The sequence below is a fragment of the Argiope bruennichi genome, chromosome 1 (genome assembly GCF_947563725.1).
Source record: "Argiope bruennichi chromosome 1, qqArgBrue1.1, whole genome shotgun sequence".
Taxonomy (NCBI): domain Eukaryota; kingdom Metazoa; phylum Arthropoda; class Arachnida; order Araneae; family Araneidae; genus Argiope; species Argiope bruennichi.
Genome location: NC_079151.1, coordinates 72,557,495 through 72,574,206, shown reverse-complemented (window position 1 = coordinate 72,574,206; position 16,712 = coordinate 72,557,495). Strand labels below are relative to the sequence as shown.

Below are 16,712 nucleotides of genomic sequence, written 5' to 3'. Positions count from 1 at the left end.
ATATAATAGCATTCTACAGAACATCATCGCGTCCGCAAATAAACGAATCTTTGCAGAAACAAAAAATACTTTATGCAAAAAAAGTGCTTACTTACAAAACATTCAGAACTGTTTTTACAAAAATAATTATTCCATAAAGATCTTATCGTCTGCATTTTTAATTTTCCTTAACTTCTTCATTTTTAACTAAAAACTAGAATATCATCTTCCCGTCGATTGATTTATTATTCTCGTAGCTTAATAAATACTGGCTAAGGAATTTTTTAAAACCTCCAAAAGCTAATTTATAATGATTAAGCTAATAATGATTTCTAAATTATAATTACAAAAACAGAAATAAATATTGGGTGTTGTAACTCGGATGCAAATAAATGAAATGCTTTTAAATATCTAACATTCGAATTCTCTAGCATTCAACCAAAATAAATAAATAAATTATCCACATTTCATTGAAACATTTCTTATGCTTCAAAGTATTTTTGAGATAATTTGAAGAAAAAATACTCCGTAGTTTGGATTTCTATAGCTCATTAACTATTTACGCATTTAATTTTATTTATAAACATTAAAGCGATATTTTATTCGCCTGTTCTAGGACGAAACAGATATTGCATTGATAAGAATTATGCAGGGGTTCTCATCATTTGGGATAGACTGTTCGGAACTTTTGAAGCCGAAAAGGATGATGAGATCGCTTATGGGCTGATTCATCCGGTCAACACTTTCGAACCAGTGACGAATCAGGTAAATGAAGCAATGGGAGTGTTCTCTCTTAGACTTCTATTTCATAGACTATATCATTTGATAAAGGTGTCGCCTCTTTCCAAAAATGTTGTGGAGCTAGAGTAAGATTAGCCATGCTTATTCTGAATTTTGTTGCAACTGGATCTACCGTACAATTGAGAGCATCCTCTTTTCCAACTTTCACATATTTATATTTTGTAATATAATCACGAAACCCGAATATACATTTTGGAGTTCCTATTGTGTACAGAATTCGATACGGACATATAATTTTGGTTACAAGACCACATAACACATTTTGTTTATGTAAGTTTTTGCATTTTGCAGGATGTTTATAAATGACTATTCCAATTTTACAGGTCTGTTAAAAGAAAATAAAACAAAATACAGGCTCGCTATTCATAGGATATCAAAAATAACAGTTCAAAGTTTAAATTCAGCATAGTTATAAGTGTCATATTGTTGTACATTCTCTGTGGTGGGGAAATAACGACATATTTCCTCGTTCCTACTCACTGTACCGATTTCGCCCATTTTTATTACGGATGTAAACATGACTCCTAAATACAGCTTCAATAGTCATCTGCCCGACACAATCATTCACAGTGGAATGATTCAGATGGCCAACCAAATATCACAAAGCAATAAAAATATTATTATGTGATTATTTTTTTTCAAGTTACGACGCAATTCGTTTGCTCTTAAAGTGCAGATTAATGTATTATGGATATATTTAAAATAATAAGGGAGGAAAATGACAAATTCCTCACCTCCAATCATTGATCCTAATTCGTCTCTTTATATGAAAGCTCAACATCTTTAAAGAGATAATCGAAAGTCACTAGCTCCTCATCGCCCTTCTTTTTTGAGAGAAATCTCAAAAAAATAATTTACTGTACATTGTCTGTGTCAAAAAAATCACAATAAATTTCCTCAGACCAACCTAATATACCGATTTTGCCAATTTTAATATCACATGAAAATTTATGATCCCTAGATACAGCACATCAATGGTCATCTGTCCACTATCATCATCCAGTTTCAAAAAAAAAATCTTAAAAACCTTATTTCACTGTACATTTTCAATTAAGAAAAGTTTCGAGAGAATCCCTTAACCATAACCACTACGAAAATTTCATCAAATTTTCTGTAAATGCCATTGAGGGTCGCTTGACTGCTATCATCTTCCATTTTCGAGTGAAATCGCAAAATAAAACTTTAACAGAGCTTCCAGTGCCAACAATCAGACCAATTTCTTCAAGTTTATTTGTCAATAATTTTAAAATAATCAGAGAAACTAAAAAAAAAAAAAAAAAAAAAAAAAAACAGTCTCTAATCACTGGTCTGATTTCGTCATTTTATTTTCATGTAAAATATTATAATCCATAGATGTCTTCTGAATGGTCACCCGACTCCCATCACTTCCAATTTTTGAGAGAAATCTCAAAAATTCTTCTACACAGTACCTTCTCAAAGTAAATAAAAAAGCTCGATCGAGTTTATCAACTGCAACTCATTTCGAGAGATAACGCAAAATAAATTTTTATTATAGCACCAGTCTCATAACTGGCCCGATTTTATCCATTTTATGAACCAATCAGTTTTATCATTTTTAAAACATTGTCAACCAATAAGAATGCTTTACGTTATTGCAAAGTATAATTTGAAATAGTACTTTCATTTGTTGTCATAAGATGATGCTCATCAAAGTTGGTTTATACGAGTCCATTAATACTATTAATAAGGTGGACGAACAATGAGCGCCGAAGATGGTTAGTAGAAATAATGAAATAAATGGATTTTAATATATTGAGATAATTTGAAACACCATAAGCAAATGAGTAGAGAAGGTGAGTAAGGAGATGAGTAGATCGTATCTACTATCCAAAAAAATCAATTCACGAATCTATGCAATAATCCTCATTTCTGGAAAATAATGATAAAAACAAAATAAAGATTGATTTTTTTAATTATCTGATCAAATTCTAGCTTAACCTGAATAACCAGTATTATTACCTGTTAATGTTGAATGACCACTATACAAAAAAAAAATTATTATTTTGCTACATTTTGTGTACTTTTATATAACTCGCATTGTTTTCAGGTTTGTAAAGATGGAATTTTACAAAAAAATTTTTTGCTCGCTTTTCGATGAGCTAGATTTTTGTAATTTTGTACATTATTGTTTTCTTGAGGATAATATATTATTTTAATAATCAGTTGATCCATTAATTTAATTTATTCTACAGATTCCTCTACCTATTAGAGAATTTGAGATAAAATTAACCGTATATAAACCATAATAAATGACCATAACCCTAAATGTGACCATAATAATCATAAATATGACCATAATATATATATAAAGGTGAATTTAAATTTACATCTAAAAAAGAAAATAATAATAATTAAAATGAAAAAAAAATGCAATTTTTTTAAAACTGAAAATTGCCTTATTAATTTTTATTTAGTTTAGCTATTTTCTGTCCATGCTGAAAACTACGTGGTCAATGGAAGGCTGGAGGAACAAACTGTCTGTTCTTTTCAAAGGTCCCGGATGGTCACCTGGAAAACCAAGGCTAGGAAATATAGAAGATATTCCTGAGGTAATATTTCTGAGAAATTTTAAATTTTACTTCGCAAATGGAAGGAATGTACAGAAAAGATTCAAAATGACTAGAGAAGAATATTTATTTTTAAATAAGTATAGTTGTAAGAAGATATAGTCTTTAATAATTTCGTTAAAAATTATAACCAGTTTTATGCTCATGAGGAGATATACCTCTCACAATTGTTGAACTTTTATAAATTGAACTATTTAATGTCTCTCGTTACTTTTTCCTACTTGAAACTTCTCGATTTTGACAGTACTGGAAATTTTATTAACATCTAATTATTTCGGCAATGTATCAATCCGGCCTCCCTAATAGTTCGATGTTTTCCAAAGAGCTATGAGTGAGCGTTTAAGATTAAAATAAGTCACTGTTTACTACATTCAGTAACCTTGATGCACAAAATATAATTTTAAATTATATATATTTTTATCATATGAAATAGAATTTTCAGCATAATTTGGCACATTTTGTAATAATTTAAGATCTATATTTTTTATCTTATTATTATAATACTTGTATTAATCTAATGTTTGTAATATCAATGTAATTCTTCACTATCATATATACAATAATTGATTATTATATATATTTTTATGTATATTATATTTTTGAAATATATATAGGTAAGCAGTGTAACTGGTATTTTTCAGCATTGACCGATAAAACTCTCTATATTTTATAGTTGAATTAATCGATTGGATGATAAATAAATAAATAATTACTTATGCAATAAGCACAAAATTTGGAATCAAAATGGAAACAATATTTTAATTCATTAATTTTGGAATCAATATTTTTAAATGAAACTTCGCCAATCTGGCGCTTTTGTTTATTTGAGAGTCCTCTAACCAAAAATCTTCCGGATTACTAAAATTGTACTGTGTTTAAATAGTATAATCGATTTTTATATGTTAAATTAATCTTATATTTTTAATTTTTATTAATTTTTTGGAAATAATTTAAAGGATATACACCTGTTATAAATCTGTATGGTAGCGGAACCACCCATAATTATAATTGCTACACAATCCACAGCTTAAGAAAGCTCTTAAAGCTAGCTCGGACAAAAGAAGCCTGATACCAAATTGAGGTCTTGGAACAAATTTTATACAACAAAATGATTTACTAGATTTAGCTATCTATTACATTGAACAGATTGGTTAATAAAGATTTAAGGAATACATTTTTTTTTTTTTTTTTTTTTTTGCAGAATAGACATAAAATTGGACAAATAATTGTTAACAAATCAAATAAGAATAATTGCTTCATAAGCTCATAAGATATAATACGGAATGCGTATTAATTTTATAACGCGAATTATTTAAATAAAGTTTCAGTGTGCCTATGTGTACATTATGTATGTGAGTTTTGCTTCACTTCCTCGTATATTCAGAGCCTGACTAAAGCAGGAGCTTACAGGACAGTTGCCATGGGCACCCACATCAGAGAGGCCCCCAAATCGAATAGAAAGTTTATTTTACGTTTCTTTCTTTAGCAGAAGGGGCCCAAAGAAGTTTTTGCTCCGGGCCCCAGTTAGGCTAAATCGGGCCTTACGCATATTTTATAATAATTCCTCATTTTTTTTGGTTGGTTCAAGTATGATAGATAAAAATATATAAGATAAATCATTCTTGACTAGCTGGCTCTCAAGCAAATTTTTATTATTTTTAATCAAGAGAAAAATCTTTTTTGAGATGCGATGATAATTGGCAAGACGGACGTAATTTTCAACATAGTAACAAAATTTAGACGCAATTCAAATGAATAATGTTTTAAAAGATATGTTAATATTTGGATTATTGTAATCCTGAAAAGCAAAACTCAATGACAAATTTTGTCTTCATTAAATTAACCAATGCAATCTTTTTTAAAACGCATTTAAATCATTCTAACACTTGAGAGGATCATGCCTTAAGAATTTTCGGGAAGGTGACGTCTTGTGTATTTGTACCATTCACACCTTTTATACGCCTGCTCTGCATGACCTACCACAATAACAAATTCTATATTAAAATTTATATCTAAATTAATCAAATTCTATATCTGAAACCCAAATTAAACTTGTAGGAACACTTCAAAAAGATATGAGAAAAATAATACGACATTATTCAACTAAGCTTTATTGAATTTTCTAATGAATGCTTTTTTTTCCAGGTAGAATTTCCTATTCAAAAATACGACCCACAACTTCCATTACCCTATCAGCTATATTGTGGGTTTCACTATTTAGCAGTAATATTCTTTTACGTCGTATTACACCATATTCAACCCGTAAGAATATCTTTTTCTATCAATAACCTTAATTGATTCGAATTTTAGTACATGTTTCCAAAGAATTGAATTCTTTTCTGTTATTTACATGCTTGTATTTTATAGATGACACCTCCAGGAGTAGTAATTGGTGTTGTTTCTTACTTAGTATTCACTCTTGCGGTGCTTGGAATTATTTTTGATGGAAAGTACGTTAATCATGGTTTTACTTTTTGTTTACTAAAGTTTATATTCATAAAAAAATTTCAAAAGTCGCATATGAAATTTTAGAAATATCGTATCACATTTATTAAAATTCAGAATGCTGCATACAAAGGCTATTCATTTTCTCAAAAGGTATTTATTTTCTTAGAGTTTAAATATGTACAATTAAAAGATGCTTCTGTATCACAATTTATCGAACTTGGGTTCCCATGTTAAGTGAAAGATGAAAATAATTTAATGATGATTACAAATATACTTTCAATTGTAATCATCATTCATCTTTCATTTGAATAATTCGTAACAAAAAATTTAAGAAAGAATAATATAAAACTACAAATGAATCCTTTAATTGATTATAAAATAGAAATAACTTTAAATTTAAAGAAAATTCGATAGTTTATGAGTGGAGAAAAAGAGAGAGATTGAAGGAAAGATACAATTAGCGGCACACTTGGTAAAAGAAATGAATCGAAAAGAAATTTCCTTTTTCCTTTGTATCAATGACATTTTGTTATATGCGCGAATGGGATTTCAGTCAGAATAGGCAGCTTAAAAATAAATAGTTTAAAAATTATCTTCTTTTTATTTTCTATCTATAAAATGGTGCAATGGAACAGTTACCGAATTTTCACACTCAAACTGAAATTTCAGATAATCATAGTGGTATTCGAATCCATTATTGAATTTTTAACATAAAAATGCAGTGGATGATCGGTTAAAGAATATTATAAGCTTAAAAGCAGTTTTCGGTGGGAATTTAATTAATTCGTCGAAGAGACTCAATAATAAATGAGAAATTACATAATATGTCAGATAATTTATTTATATTCAATGACAATAAATTATTTGCTTGAGATGCTTCAGTCTTCTTAGTTATTATTTTCATAAAAATATAGAAAAAATCTTATCTTCTCATAAAAATGCAAGAATCATCTATGAAACACATAAAAAATGTTTGGAACAATTGCCACATTTTCATTCCAGAAACAGTTTGCAAGTGTGTAAAAGCTCTGAGTGAATTATTCTATGCATTAAATGAATGCAAATGAATTTCCTTCTGCCTTGCAACTCTCCAATTTCTTTTGGATAGAGGAAACTCTCAGATGATAATGAAACGAAGTTCTCAAATCTTTCACAGTACCGTTTCCTCTGTATTTGTTCTATGAAGTATTCATCATATAAGAAGCATGTGATCATGTTCGAATATATATTAAAAAAATGTTTTGCAAATGCAGTTCAAACTGTCCGCGCATCGATTATGAGAAAAAAAGAAAAATAACTTTGAAATTATTCCAGGGAATGTTATGAGTGCAACTTAAACAGATGACATTCTACTGATTTTATGATAAGCTAATGGTAAAAGTACTATACAACAATACAAAACGAGATGTGTTCTACATGTGAAAAGAAGGGAAAATAATGATCCTTGGATAAAAATAATTTAATTAAAAAATGGTTTTTGTTGAGAAAAGTCATAAAATAAATATGTAAAGAAGTATACTTAGATAACTGAAAACAATAGAACACAAACTATAATTATATAACAGCATAAATCAGATATTATGATGTTCACGAGATTCTACCGTATTCAGTAGCTCAACTAACTCATGAACAAAGCCTTAGAGCATCCTGTATAGTCTGACGAAGTGAGGGATCGAATCGTCTGGAAATGTTCTTGTATATCGAAAACAAAGTTTCGAAACTTCGCCCATCCTAAACGCATTTTGCATTAAATTTGGTATCCAAATTGTCATAAATTTCGTCTAGTTAATATCGTTGCAATATTAAGGTAATTCAAAAATCTGGAGCAAATTTAAAACTTACTATTTCGCAAATAAATAAACTTAAAAATAAATAAAATAATTTGCTTCCGCAGTTGTTGGAGACTTGCATTTCATAAATATAATAATGGTTCAAAAATGGAATAATGGTTCACAAATGTTCAACAAATCGCCTTTAAATTATCAGAAGATGAAAACATACTTTTTCACTACATTAAGCACCACATCTAATGGTACGAGAATATGAACAAGTATAATATTGTATAATATAGCGAACGAGGGATGTCTCTTCGTCTGGTTGCTGAGCGATTGAAAGATGGCGCATTAAACATCTGTAAACCTCTACTAACCATTCTAAATACATTCTATACATAGCTTCAGGAAAGGCCGAAATAACTAATGGTTGAAACTGTAAATTATGAATTAAAAAATTCTGGTTTTGTGATAAAAAAGAGACGGGAAGGGGGGGGGATCTCGATCCATTCCCGTTCTTACTGCGCAGATAGCATTTAAAAAAAATTATTAGCTAGAAAATAATTGATTTTTTTTTTGTGTTACTTTGGATTTTTTTTAGTCGTTCTGTATATTTTAAAAATTAATTTGCAATATTATCCAAAATCATTACGCGAATTGATAGTAACTGGAAATTCTTTTATTTATCCTTTTAACAGGCCATATGCTGTCCTGGTGGAGAGCTTTCGTTGTCTTCTGTATGTCGTTGTAGACTATTATTTATCTCCCTGGATTGCGGTTTCCCCAACTGTGCCGACATCTGAAGCTTATCTCTTATTAATAAATCGGGGCATATATTTGATATCAGGAACGTTTTGGATGACTATTTTATTAAATGGTTTTAAGATAGCATGGCACTCTAAAAAATTAAAATCATAAAAATGAGGAATTCTGATTCATTTGTAGAAGATTTTCCGAGAGATTTTCACCTGTAACTTTTCATTATATTATGTATGAATAACAATTTCATTACTTTTTAAATAATTTTATCTGTTGTTATTTACATTGTGTAAGTAAACATGTTTTTAACAGACACATGATGTATTCCATAAGCAACTCTGTTGATTGATATCAAGACTATGGTACTGTTAAAATGTATGATAGCTGTTTTTTTATTGTACATATTGTAAATTTATCGTTAATTCCACAACAAATTACTATGTTTTAGCAGACATATGATGTATTCCATAAGCAGCTCTGTTGATTGATATCAAGACTATGGTATTGTTAAATAGCTGTTTTTTTTATTGTACATATTGTAAATTTATCGTTAATTCCAACAACAAATTACTCATGCTCTTAAGCAATAACAGATTCAAAATTAGTTAAGAAAATAAAAGAGTATGATTAATTAAAAACATAAAATAAAAGCACAGAGTAAAATTTTCCCCCTTTGTTATAATATTATATGTTTTCTTTTTATAATTATAGCTTTATCCTTGAGGGACATTATAAGTAATTTTTACTTCACATATTTTAAATATGATTCGAATCATCTGATTATTTCGTTTACAAAAGTGTATTCTTTTTAATCACAAACTGAAATAACATAAATTTACGATTCAAGCACAATTTTAGGAGGACTGAATACGTTTTAACATTTCAATTTCAAGTGCAAAGTATATTTACAAACTTTAAGAGTACAATGGAAGCCGCAAACAGATAATTTGCATAAAATAATTTTGCAAGGTCCATTAAATAAATAATAACGTCCGAAACACTATATTTGCATATGTATGTTCGTATAACTGCTATGCTACATTAAAAATGAGCAAGATTTTATAATTAAGAGGAAAAAGAAAATGTAATTTCAATTTAATCATATTGTTAAAAGATGCATCAATTTATAGTTCCTTCATTATAAATGCTAATCTTGATTTAAATTAATTTTTTTATATTAACATCTGGTTTTGAAAAAGAATCGAAAATATTTTGGGTCTGATTTCGTTTAAACCGTAATTAGAACAATAGGATGACACCTGAGACTGTACTTCATCTTGAAAAACTTCCGCACCACATTACAGGGAAAGCATTCTTTTCTTGATGTCGTCATGCATTAAATCCAGATATATGGAAAACTTTTGTTGAACCGAACTTGAAAACTTTTGTTGCAGAAATCGGGATCTCAGAACACAAAAACAGCAGCCAGGGACAAAAACGCAGCGTCATTAATCAAAAACATGTTCTTTTTCCGCACAGATATTTTAATTTTTGTGAAAATTGTCAGCATTACTTTGATTTCTATCTTGCACTTAATAAAACTTTGATTCAGATATACCAGAAAATATAGATTTTTAATGCAATATAGTTTTCAATTTCTTTCGCGACCGTAACTACTCTTGTTTGTTGTAAATGAAACTATTAAGATTATAAGAGAATTTCTCTATTTCTTATGCCCAATCTTACCATCTGCATTATATTAATGTCTTTGTATATTTTTTAATTATTATAACTTGTATCTTATTTTTGTGTATTGTTTAACACCATTACTTATGTACATATATTTTACATATACAATATTTATGCTTGCTTCTTAAAATTATAAAGTTTTTTTCAACGAACAAGAAAACTTGTGCGCAATAAAATATTCTGAAATAGTTCTTATATAGTTGTTGTTTCTGTAGCTTAAGTAATAAAATAAATTGAAAAGTATACACAAAAATATTTTCTAAAATATTTACTGTGATTCAAGTAAGTAAAAGTTTTTATATCTGTATTTTATCAGTTGCTTTGAAAACAGAAAAGGCCATGATCCTAGGTGACAGTAAAAATAAACACATATCAGATTCTATAGCTCATCAAAACTTTTATAAAAAATATCTTGCATGAAACATATTGTTAGGAAATTTTTTGAAGGGCTAGAATTTTCTCAAAGTTCTGACCTGGAATAAGTTAATTTATTTTTTGCATTATTGATAATAATGCACTATGTTTTGCACCTGTTTTTTGTTATTGTTATGATGAGCTATTGTTTATTCATTTATTAAAGCTTGCATCTTTAAAAATTTCTAATTTTTTAAACACATTTGTTTAAACATTATTTGTTTGGTTGCACGTGAATAAAATATAAATTTGGAGCTGTTGTAGCATCCAAAAAGGATAAAAATTATGATATGCGATGTACTATAACATTTGTTTTCGTTTTTCACTAAATGTTGTCGTTTTTGCTTTTTTTTTTAAATTTTTCATTCGCTATTTTGTTATTTATTTTCTTAGTGTGTAATTGTTCATGTTGTTCGTAAATTCTCGTGAATAGTTTCTTCAAAATCATACGATAAAATGCAAATTACAATGTTTGGACTTCCATGAGTTTGAATTAAAAAAAAACATATTAAAAAAGATTTCCTTAAAAATTGTTATTCTGACGATAAAAAGTAAACATACTACATTTGTTTTGAAATTAGAAACAACAATCCAGTTTATTTACTTCCAGAAGAGAGTTATTGACCTTGTAATTTGATCCAAAATCACGTTCGAAACAGCGTGAGTGAATGTCCTTGAACACACTACGCCTGTCAGCTAATTGTAGTTTAGTTCAGTTGGTAAATTCAATGACATCCTTCAAAAACATTTTACGGAAAATTTAAAAAAAAAAAAATTAGTGAAACTAAATTTTATTATGTACAAATATTAATATTATCGGATCTTAATGCAATGATATTCTGAACTATCATGATATGTATTTGTTTATTCTAAAAATTCATAATAATGGGGCCCGGATTGTCTTTACAAGTTATCATTAATACGCTAGTATAAATAAATATAGGAAAATGAACTTTAACTTTTTCCAATATTTCTCGAAAATTTTGCTTGTTAGCATCAACAAAAGATTATGTTTTTTCAAAAATGCGAAATGCACTTACTCTAAATTGACATCTCCTGTAAGTGTAAATTAATATATATCCTGAACAAAAGAGGTATCTGAACTTCGGAGTGAGCAGATTGGTTCTAGAGTAAGAATTATTGAAATTAGAATAGAATACTAATAGAATACTGAAATCGGAATAGAATACTAATAGAATACTGAAATCGGAATAGAATGCTAATAGAATACTGAAATCGGAATAGAATACTAATAGAATACTGAAATCGGAATAGAATACTAATAGAATACTGAAATCGGAATAGAATACTAATAGAATACTGAAATCGGAATAGAATACTGAAATCGGAATAGAATACTGAAATCGGAATAGAATACTGAAATCGGAATAGAATACTGAAATCAGAATAGAATACTAATAGAATACTGAAATCAGAATAGAATACTGAAATCAGAATAGAATACTGAAATCTGAATAGAATACTGAAATCAGAATAGAATACTGAAATCTGAATAGAATACTAATAGAATATTGAAATCAGAATAGAATAGAATAAAGCATTTTTGAGTTTTATACTATATTGAACGTTGCGTAGAAAATGATAATTATGAATTGTATAGTAAGGCTCTAAACTGATTTTTTTAAAGAAACTAACAACCAACAATCATATTTTTTACAAATTAGAATACTTAAATTCTACTATGTGAATTTAAATACTTATGTGAAACTGCTGAAATGAAAGCACCTTAATTAACAACAAATATTATAAAAAGTGAAAATACAGACATAATCACTATATTACTAAAGAAATTAAATAATAAGCATCATAATTATTCTTATTATTTAATTTTCTTATATTTAGGGTTATTTGAATTATTATCTATTTAAAAAAATTAAATTAGAATAGAACATAGATATACCAAAATGAAAAGAAAGAAGATAAAAATTGTTGCACAATACAAGGAACTGAAAAATCTTATTACTTACTCGCTTTTCTTTATCTTTTGATTATAACAACCGCAAAAGAATATAAATGCATTCTAAGAGACGAAGAGAATTCTAACCTAATAAAATGATCGGATCCGAAAAGGCGATAAATTAAATAAAAACAAACGATGCCATAGAATTCGCTCAAAAAGTTTTTGTTGTAATTATAAATTAATAAAAATCGTTTATTTGCGATTTGCGAAAAAGGGAAAAAAATTGTTAAAAAAATACTAAAATAATATTTTTTTATTTTGGAATTTTAGTAATAAGACAGGTTTAAATTTGTGTAAACAGGTATTGTGTAAAAAATATTTGATTATAACTATAAAAAAATATTCTCATGTTAAACCCAACAACCAAAAATCCTAACAATGACGTCAACAAGCGAAGGGTTACCAGTGCAAATATTTGGCTCTTTTGTTTGGGTTACTATATTGGCAACAAACTCCAAAATGTTAGAATGTTTGTTTACGCTTCTGGGAAAAATTATAATGCTTAGAAATATGAGTAGATATTTGATATATTAATTAAAATTTTATTATTTTTTTAAGTAATAACGACATTACTCGAAAGTTATGTAGTGAATTTCATTAAAATGAAAACTTATTTTCAATCTCTTAAAAAATTTATTAAATTCTTATTGCATTTAAAATTAGCGTTTGGAAACAGCATATATGACTTTCTTTATAATCATTTCAAGGGTTCTCCTTTCGACTTTTTCTATATTTATACAGTATACTATTATACAGTATTCTATATTTATACACATATTGGATGTTGAAGAATAATGTAGAAAAGCAATTGTGTATTTCACATATTTTTCTTTTGAACGATTGGATCCAAATTTTGTGACACATCTACACTTTTAATGACGAGATGATTGCAAAATTTTCTCTTTTTTTTTGCAAAATTACAGTAATAAATAATTCTGACTCTTTCGAAAATGAATTAAAAATGGAATAATTCTTAAAATATATTATTCGAAGCTTTTACGCGTGTAAATGCATGTCCAAAAATCATCCTTATAATGCTCTCATTGAATGCAATAGAATGTTGAGTGTTTTTTAGTTTTAATTACACATCATTAATTAATATTTTGGAGGAAATATTTTAAATTTTTTTATGTTAGGTGATGTCGATGTAATAAATAATAATTATAAAAAAAAACTTTCTAAGTTCTTTTCTACAAATGTCTCTACATAATGGGGACTTAAAAAGCAAAATAACAATAATAATAATAATAATAATAAAAAAGGCCGATTTTTTTTAACATATTCAGAAAAAAAAAATCATTTTGATTTGGCATATTATAGTGAGGCGACTATTCTTTCCACTCATAGATTTTTATTAGATCATTTCTCAAACTTTTAAAATTTTGTACCACATAAATTAAAAATTAAAAAAAAGTGTCTTTAATATCATGAAACCATTTTTAACAAAATCACCATATCAAATAAAATAATTATAATGAAAGAAATCATACATTTTAAATTTATTCATTTATATTCGAAAATTAGAATTTTGTGCTATAATAAAATGTTAATGAAGGAAATAATAAGTCATAATTAATAAAATCAAACAGTAAGATACATTATTGATGTGTTACTGATTAATACAAAGAATAAGCTTATTTCACTGTAATCAATATTGGAATTAAATTGATGCGGGTTAGTGTTCATTTAATATTCATATTGAACACTCATTTTTTTATATACTGTGCAAAAACTGCATCACTAAAAATGATATAAATTACTATTGGCGCCTGTTCATCATTTTCTCTATAACACCTTCATTCTCTTTCTAAATCAGTGTATGTAAAAATAAAATATTTTACAATTGCCTGAATGCCAAGAAAAAAAATGTTTTTTCCGACTAATAAAACTTGATTTGCATTCTTAATGAATCGACAATGAACTTACATTATTTGTCAATAGAATTTAGATATGTGAACGTAATTAGAAGTTACCTGAGTTTTTGCCCAATTTTCTCCTAATCTCGCAATATACTATGGCAAAACAAGATTCTACCGCAAATGTCTTTGGTTAAATTAGCGGCCAAATCAGAACCGTAATTAGGAATCTCAGCGCCTATTAATACCTACTTTATATCTATTAATAGCTAATACCTACTTTATAATATAGCCAGAACGAAAAAGAAGTGGCATTATCCTTTGCACACTATAATGCCACATATAATAAACATAGAGCTGTATAGTGTGATTTCTCATTGTTTGGAAATTTCTCATTGTTTCTCTTTGTATGAATATATTTTTAACTGATTTGCATGTTTATAGAGCATTATAAAATTGATGGTTCTCTGGCTAAAGCTCTGATCGAATTTTTACTTTTAGCTTATTTAAAATTTTAGTTAAATAAATTAGTTAGATTCAAAATTAAAATAAAATCAGTGTGATAAAGTTTTAGCTCTCAAGAATCAAGGACGTTTTTGCTTTATAGCCCAATTATTTTGCTGGATAAGATAATTTTAATAGCCACCATATTTTCGAACGACTGCTAGAATGATAATGGATAAAAATACGCGAACTAATATGTTTCGTTTTAACTTTTTTCAGGATTGTGGAAACAAGCACTGAAAACAACAAAATTTTGATGCAAGAGCTATAAACTATAGCTGCTATTATTAATTTATCGCCGAATCTGAACCGACAAATAGTCGCCAGTAATAATAATCAAGTTATCTATAAGCTACAGTGATAGATCCGTACCCAACTTACATTGAGTTGCCGTCGGCAGTCTTTGTGTATACATTTTGCCTTGCCCGACAGAATCAGGCTTGATTAGTGATACGGTTGAGAACCCCTTCGTTAGGCAATAGGAAGTTAAAAAACCTCATTGGCAGATTTCCGATTAGGCAGAGTATGAGCCACAAAAAGATAAAATGAAGAGTTTTATTCTTTTAGTTGATTAAGTTTGTAAAAATACGAATTCTATAAATTATAAAATATTAAAATTTATTTATTTATTAATTACAAATGCAGAGAAGATTGGCTATGATGTCATTAGGTCTCTAGCCTCCCAGTATTTCTGAATTTTACAGTAGAGACACAAAGAAAGAGGCAAAGCCGTAGCAGATTTAGTGTTAACCAGGATGCACAGCGTGGAAGGCTGCTACATTACACCCCAAAAATATTAATATAAGATCTTTATAAAGCGTAATTAATTAGGTTCTTATATGTTTCATTATTTTATTTATAAATACTGAATATCTGCTTGAATAATATTACGTATAAATGAGGAGCCGAAGAAACTGAAATCATAGCATATAAACAAAAACAAAGAAAATTTTCAAAAATTAATAAATTAAAAAAAAAGGAATCAGCTAAAATAAAACATTAATATTAAAAATAAATTGATATATGAAACTGAATATCTAATTTATTAAAAACGAGGGCCTTATAATGTGCCCAGACTGTAGTCACAAATGCATAAAGCCTCCACTGTTTAAAAACCACAGTATTTTAGTCTAAGCTGCTCAGTTCCCAAACGGTGGAGTAGTGGAGCATGTTTGTTTATAAAACACGAAATTGACGAAGAAATGATCTTCTAACTCTCTTGGAAATAGTTAAATTTGTAAATGAAGAATAATAATTTATTTTGCATCATCATGGAAAAGTTTAAAGTCATTTAATTCATTGATTGTCATCATTTAAAATATTTTGAGATTATTTTATAAAAACATATTCAAGGTAAGAAAATATAAATGGATGCATAGTTTTAGATTATTTCATATTTGATTCTTTTTCCTTTATCTCGTAGAGCTTTCGAATGCTGAAAATTTATCTCCGAATTTTCCTTAGAAGATTACTCAAGCGGTTTTATCTATTAGTACATTACACATTTACTATCCTTGGGTATTCTCTCTAGTATTACAATTACAGTTATTGACGCTCAAAATTTAAGAGGTGAAAATGAATTCGACGTCAATCATAAAAATGGAAACACATATGTATATCTGCACATATTGCAGCTTAATCCTCAAAAATTATTTATTAATATAATTTAAAAGAATTACAGTAAGATTTAAATAAATGTGATAATAAGTGTTCTCGTTTAGTTTCCGCTTTCTTGAAATAAGCCAAAACTCCAAATCCCGGTTTATTTTAGAGCAGAAGTTTTAACTGATTTGATGATTCCATTGAAAAAATCACAACAATGTTTGAATTCTACGATTAACTCACCTTAAGTCTACCATTCTCATTTACTTTCAAAAATTCAAAAAAAAAAAAAAAAATAATCATAATAAAAAAATATACA

The 16,712-nt window shown here is 27.8% G+C and overlaps 1 protein-coding gene across 5 annotated transcripts in view; it reads left to right on the top strand.

The window, feature by feature from the left end:
- LOC129981556 (alkylglycerol monooxygenase-like) overlaps positions 1-10,525 on the top strand; it is a 57,188-nt gene extending 46,663 nt beyond the window's left edge. For all 5 annotated transcript variants that reach the window (XM_056092449.1, XM_056092475.1, XM_056092440.1 and 2 more), the window contains exons 8-12: positions 596-744; positions 3,216-3,350; positions 5,514-5,630; positions 5,736-5,818; positions 8,287-10,525. In XM_056092449.1, coding sequence (XP_055948424.1) covers positions 596-744; positions 3,216-3,350; positions 5,514-5,630; positions 5,736-5,818; positions 8,287-8,506 — 704 coding nt within the window. In that variant the 3' untranslated portion in view covers positions 8,507-10,525. The remainder of the gene's footprint in view (positions 1-595; positions 745-3,215; positions 3,351-5,513; positions 5,631-5,735; positions 5,819-8,286) is intronic.
- Positions 10,526-16,712: the final 6,187 nt, after the last annotated feature.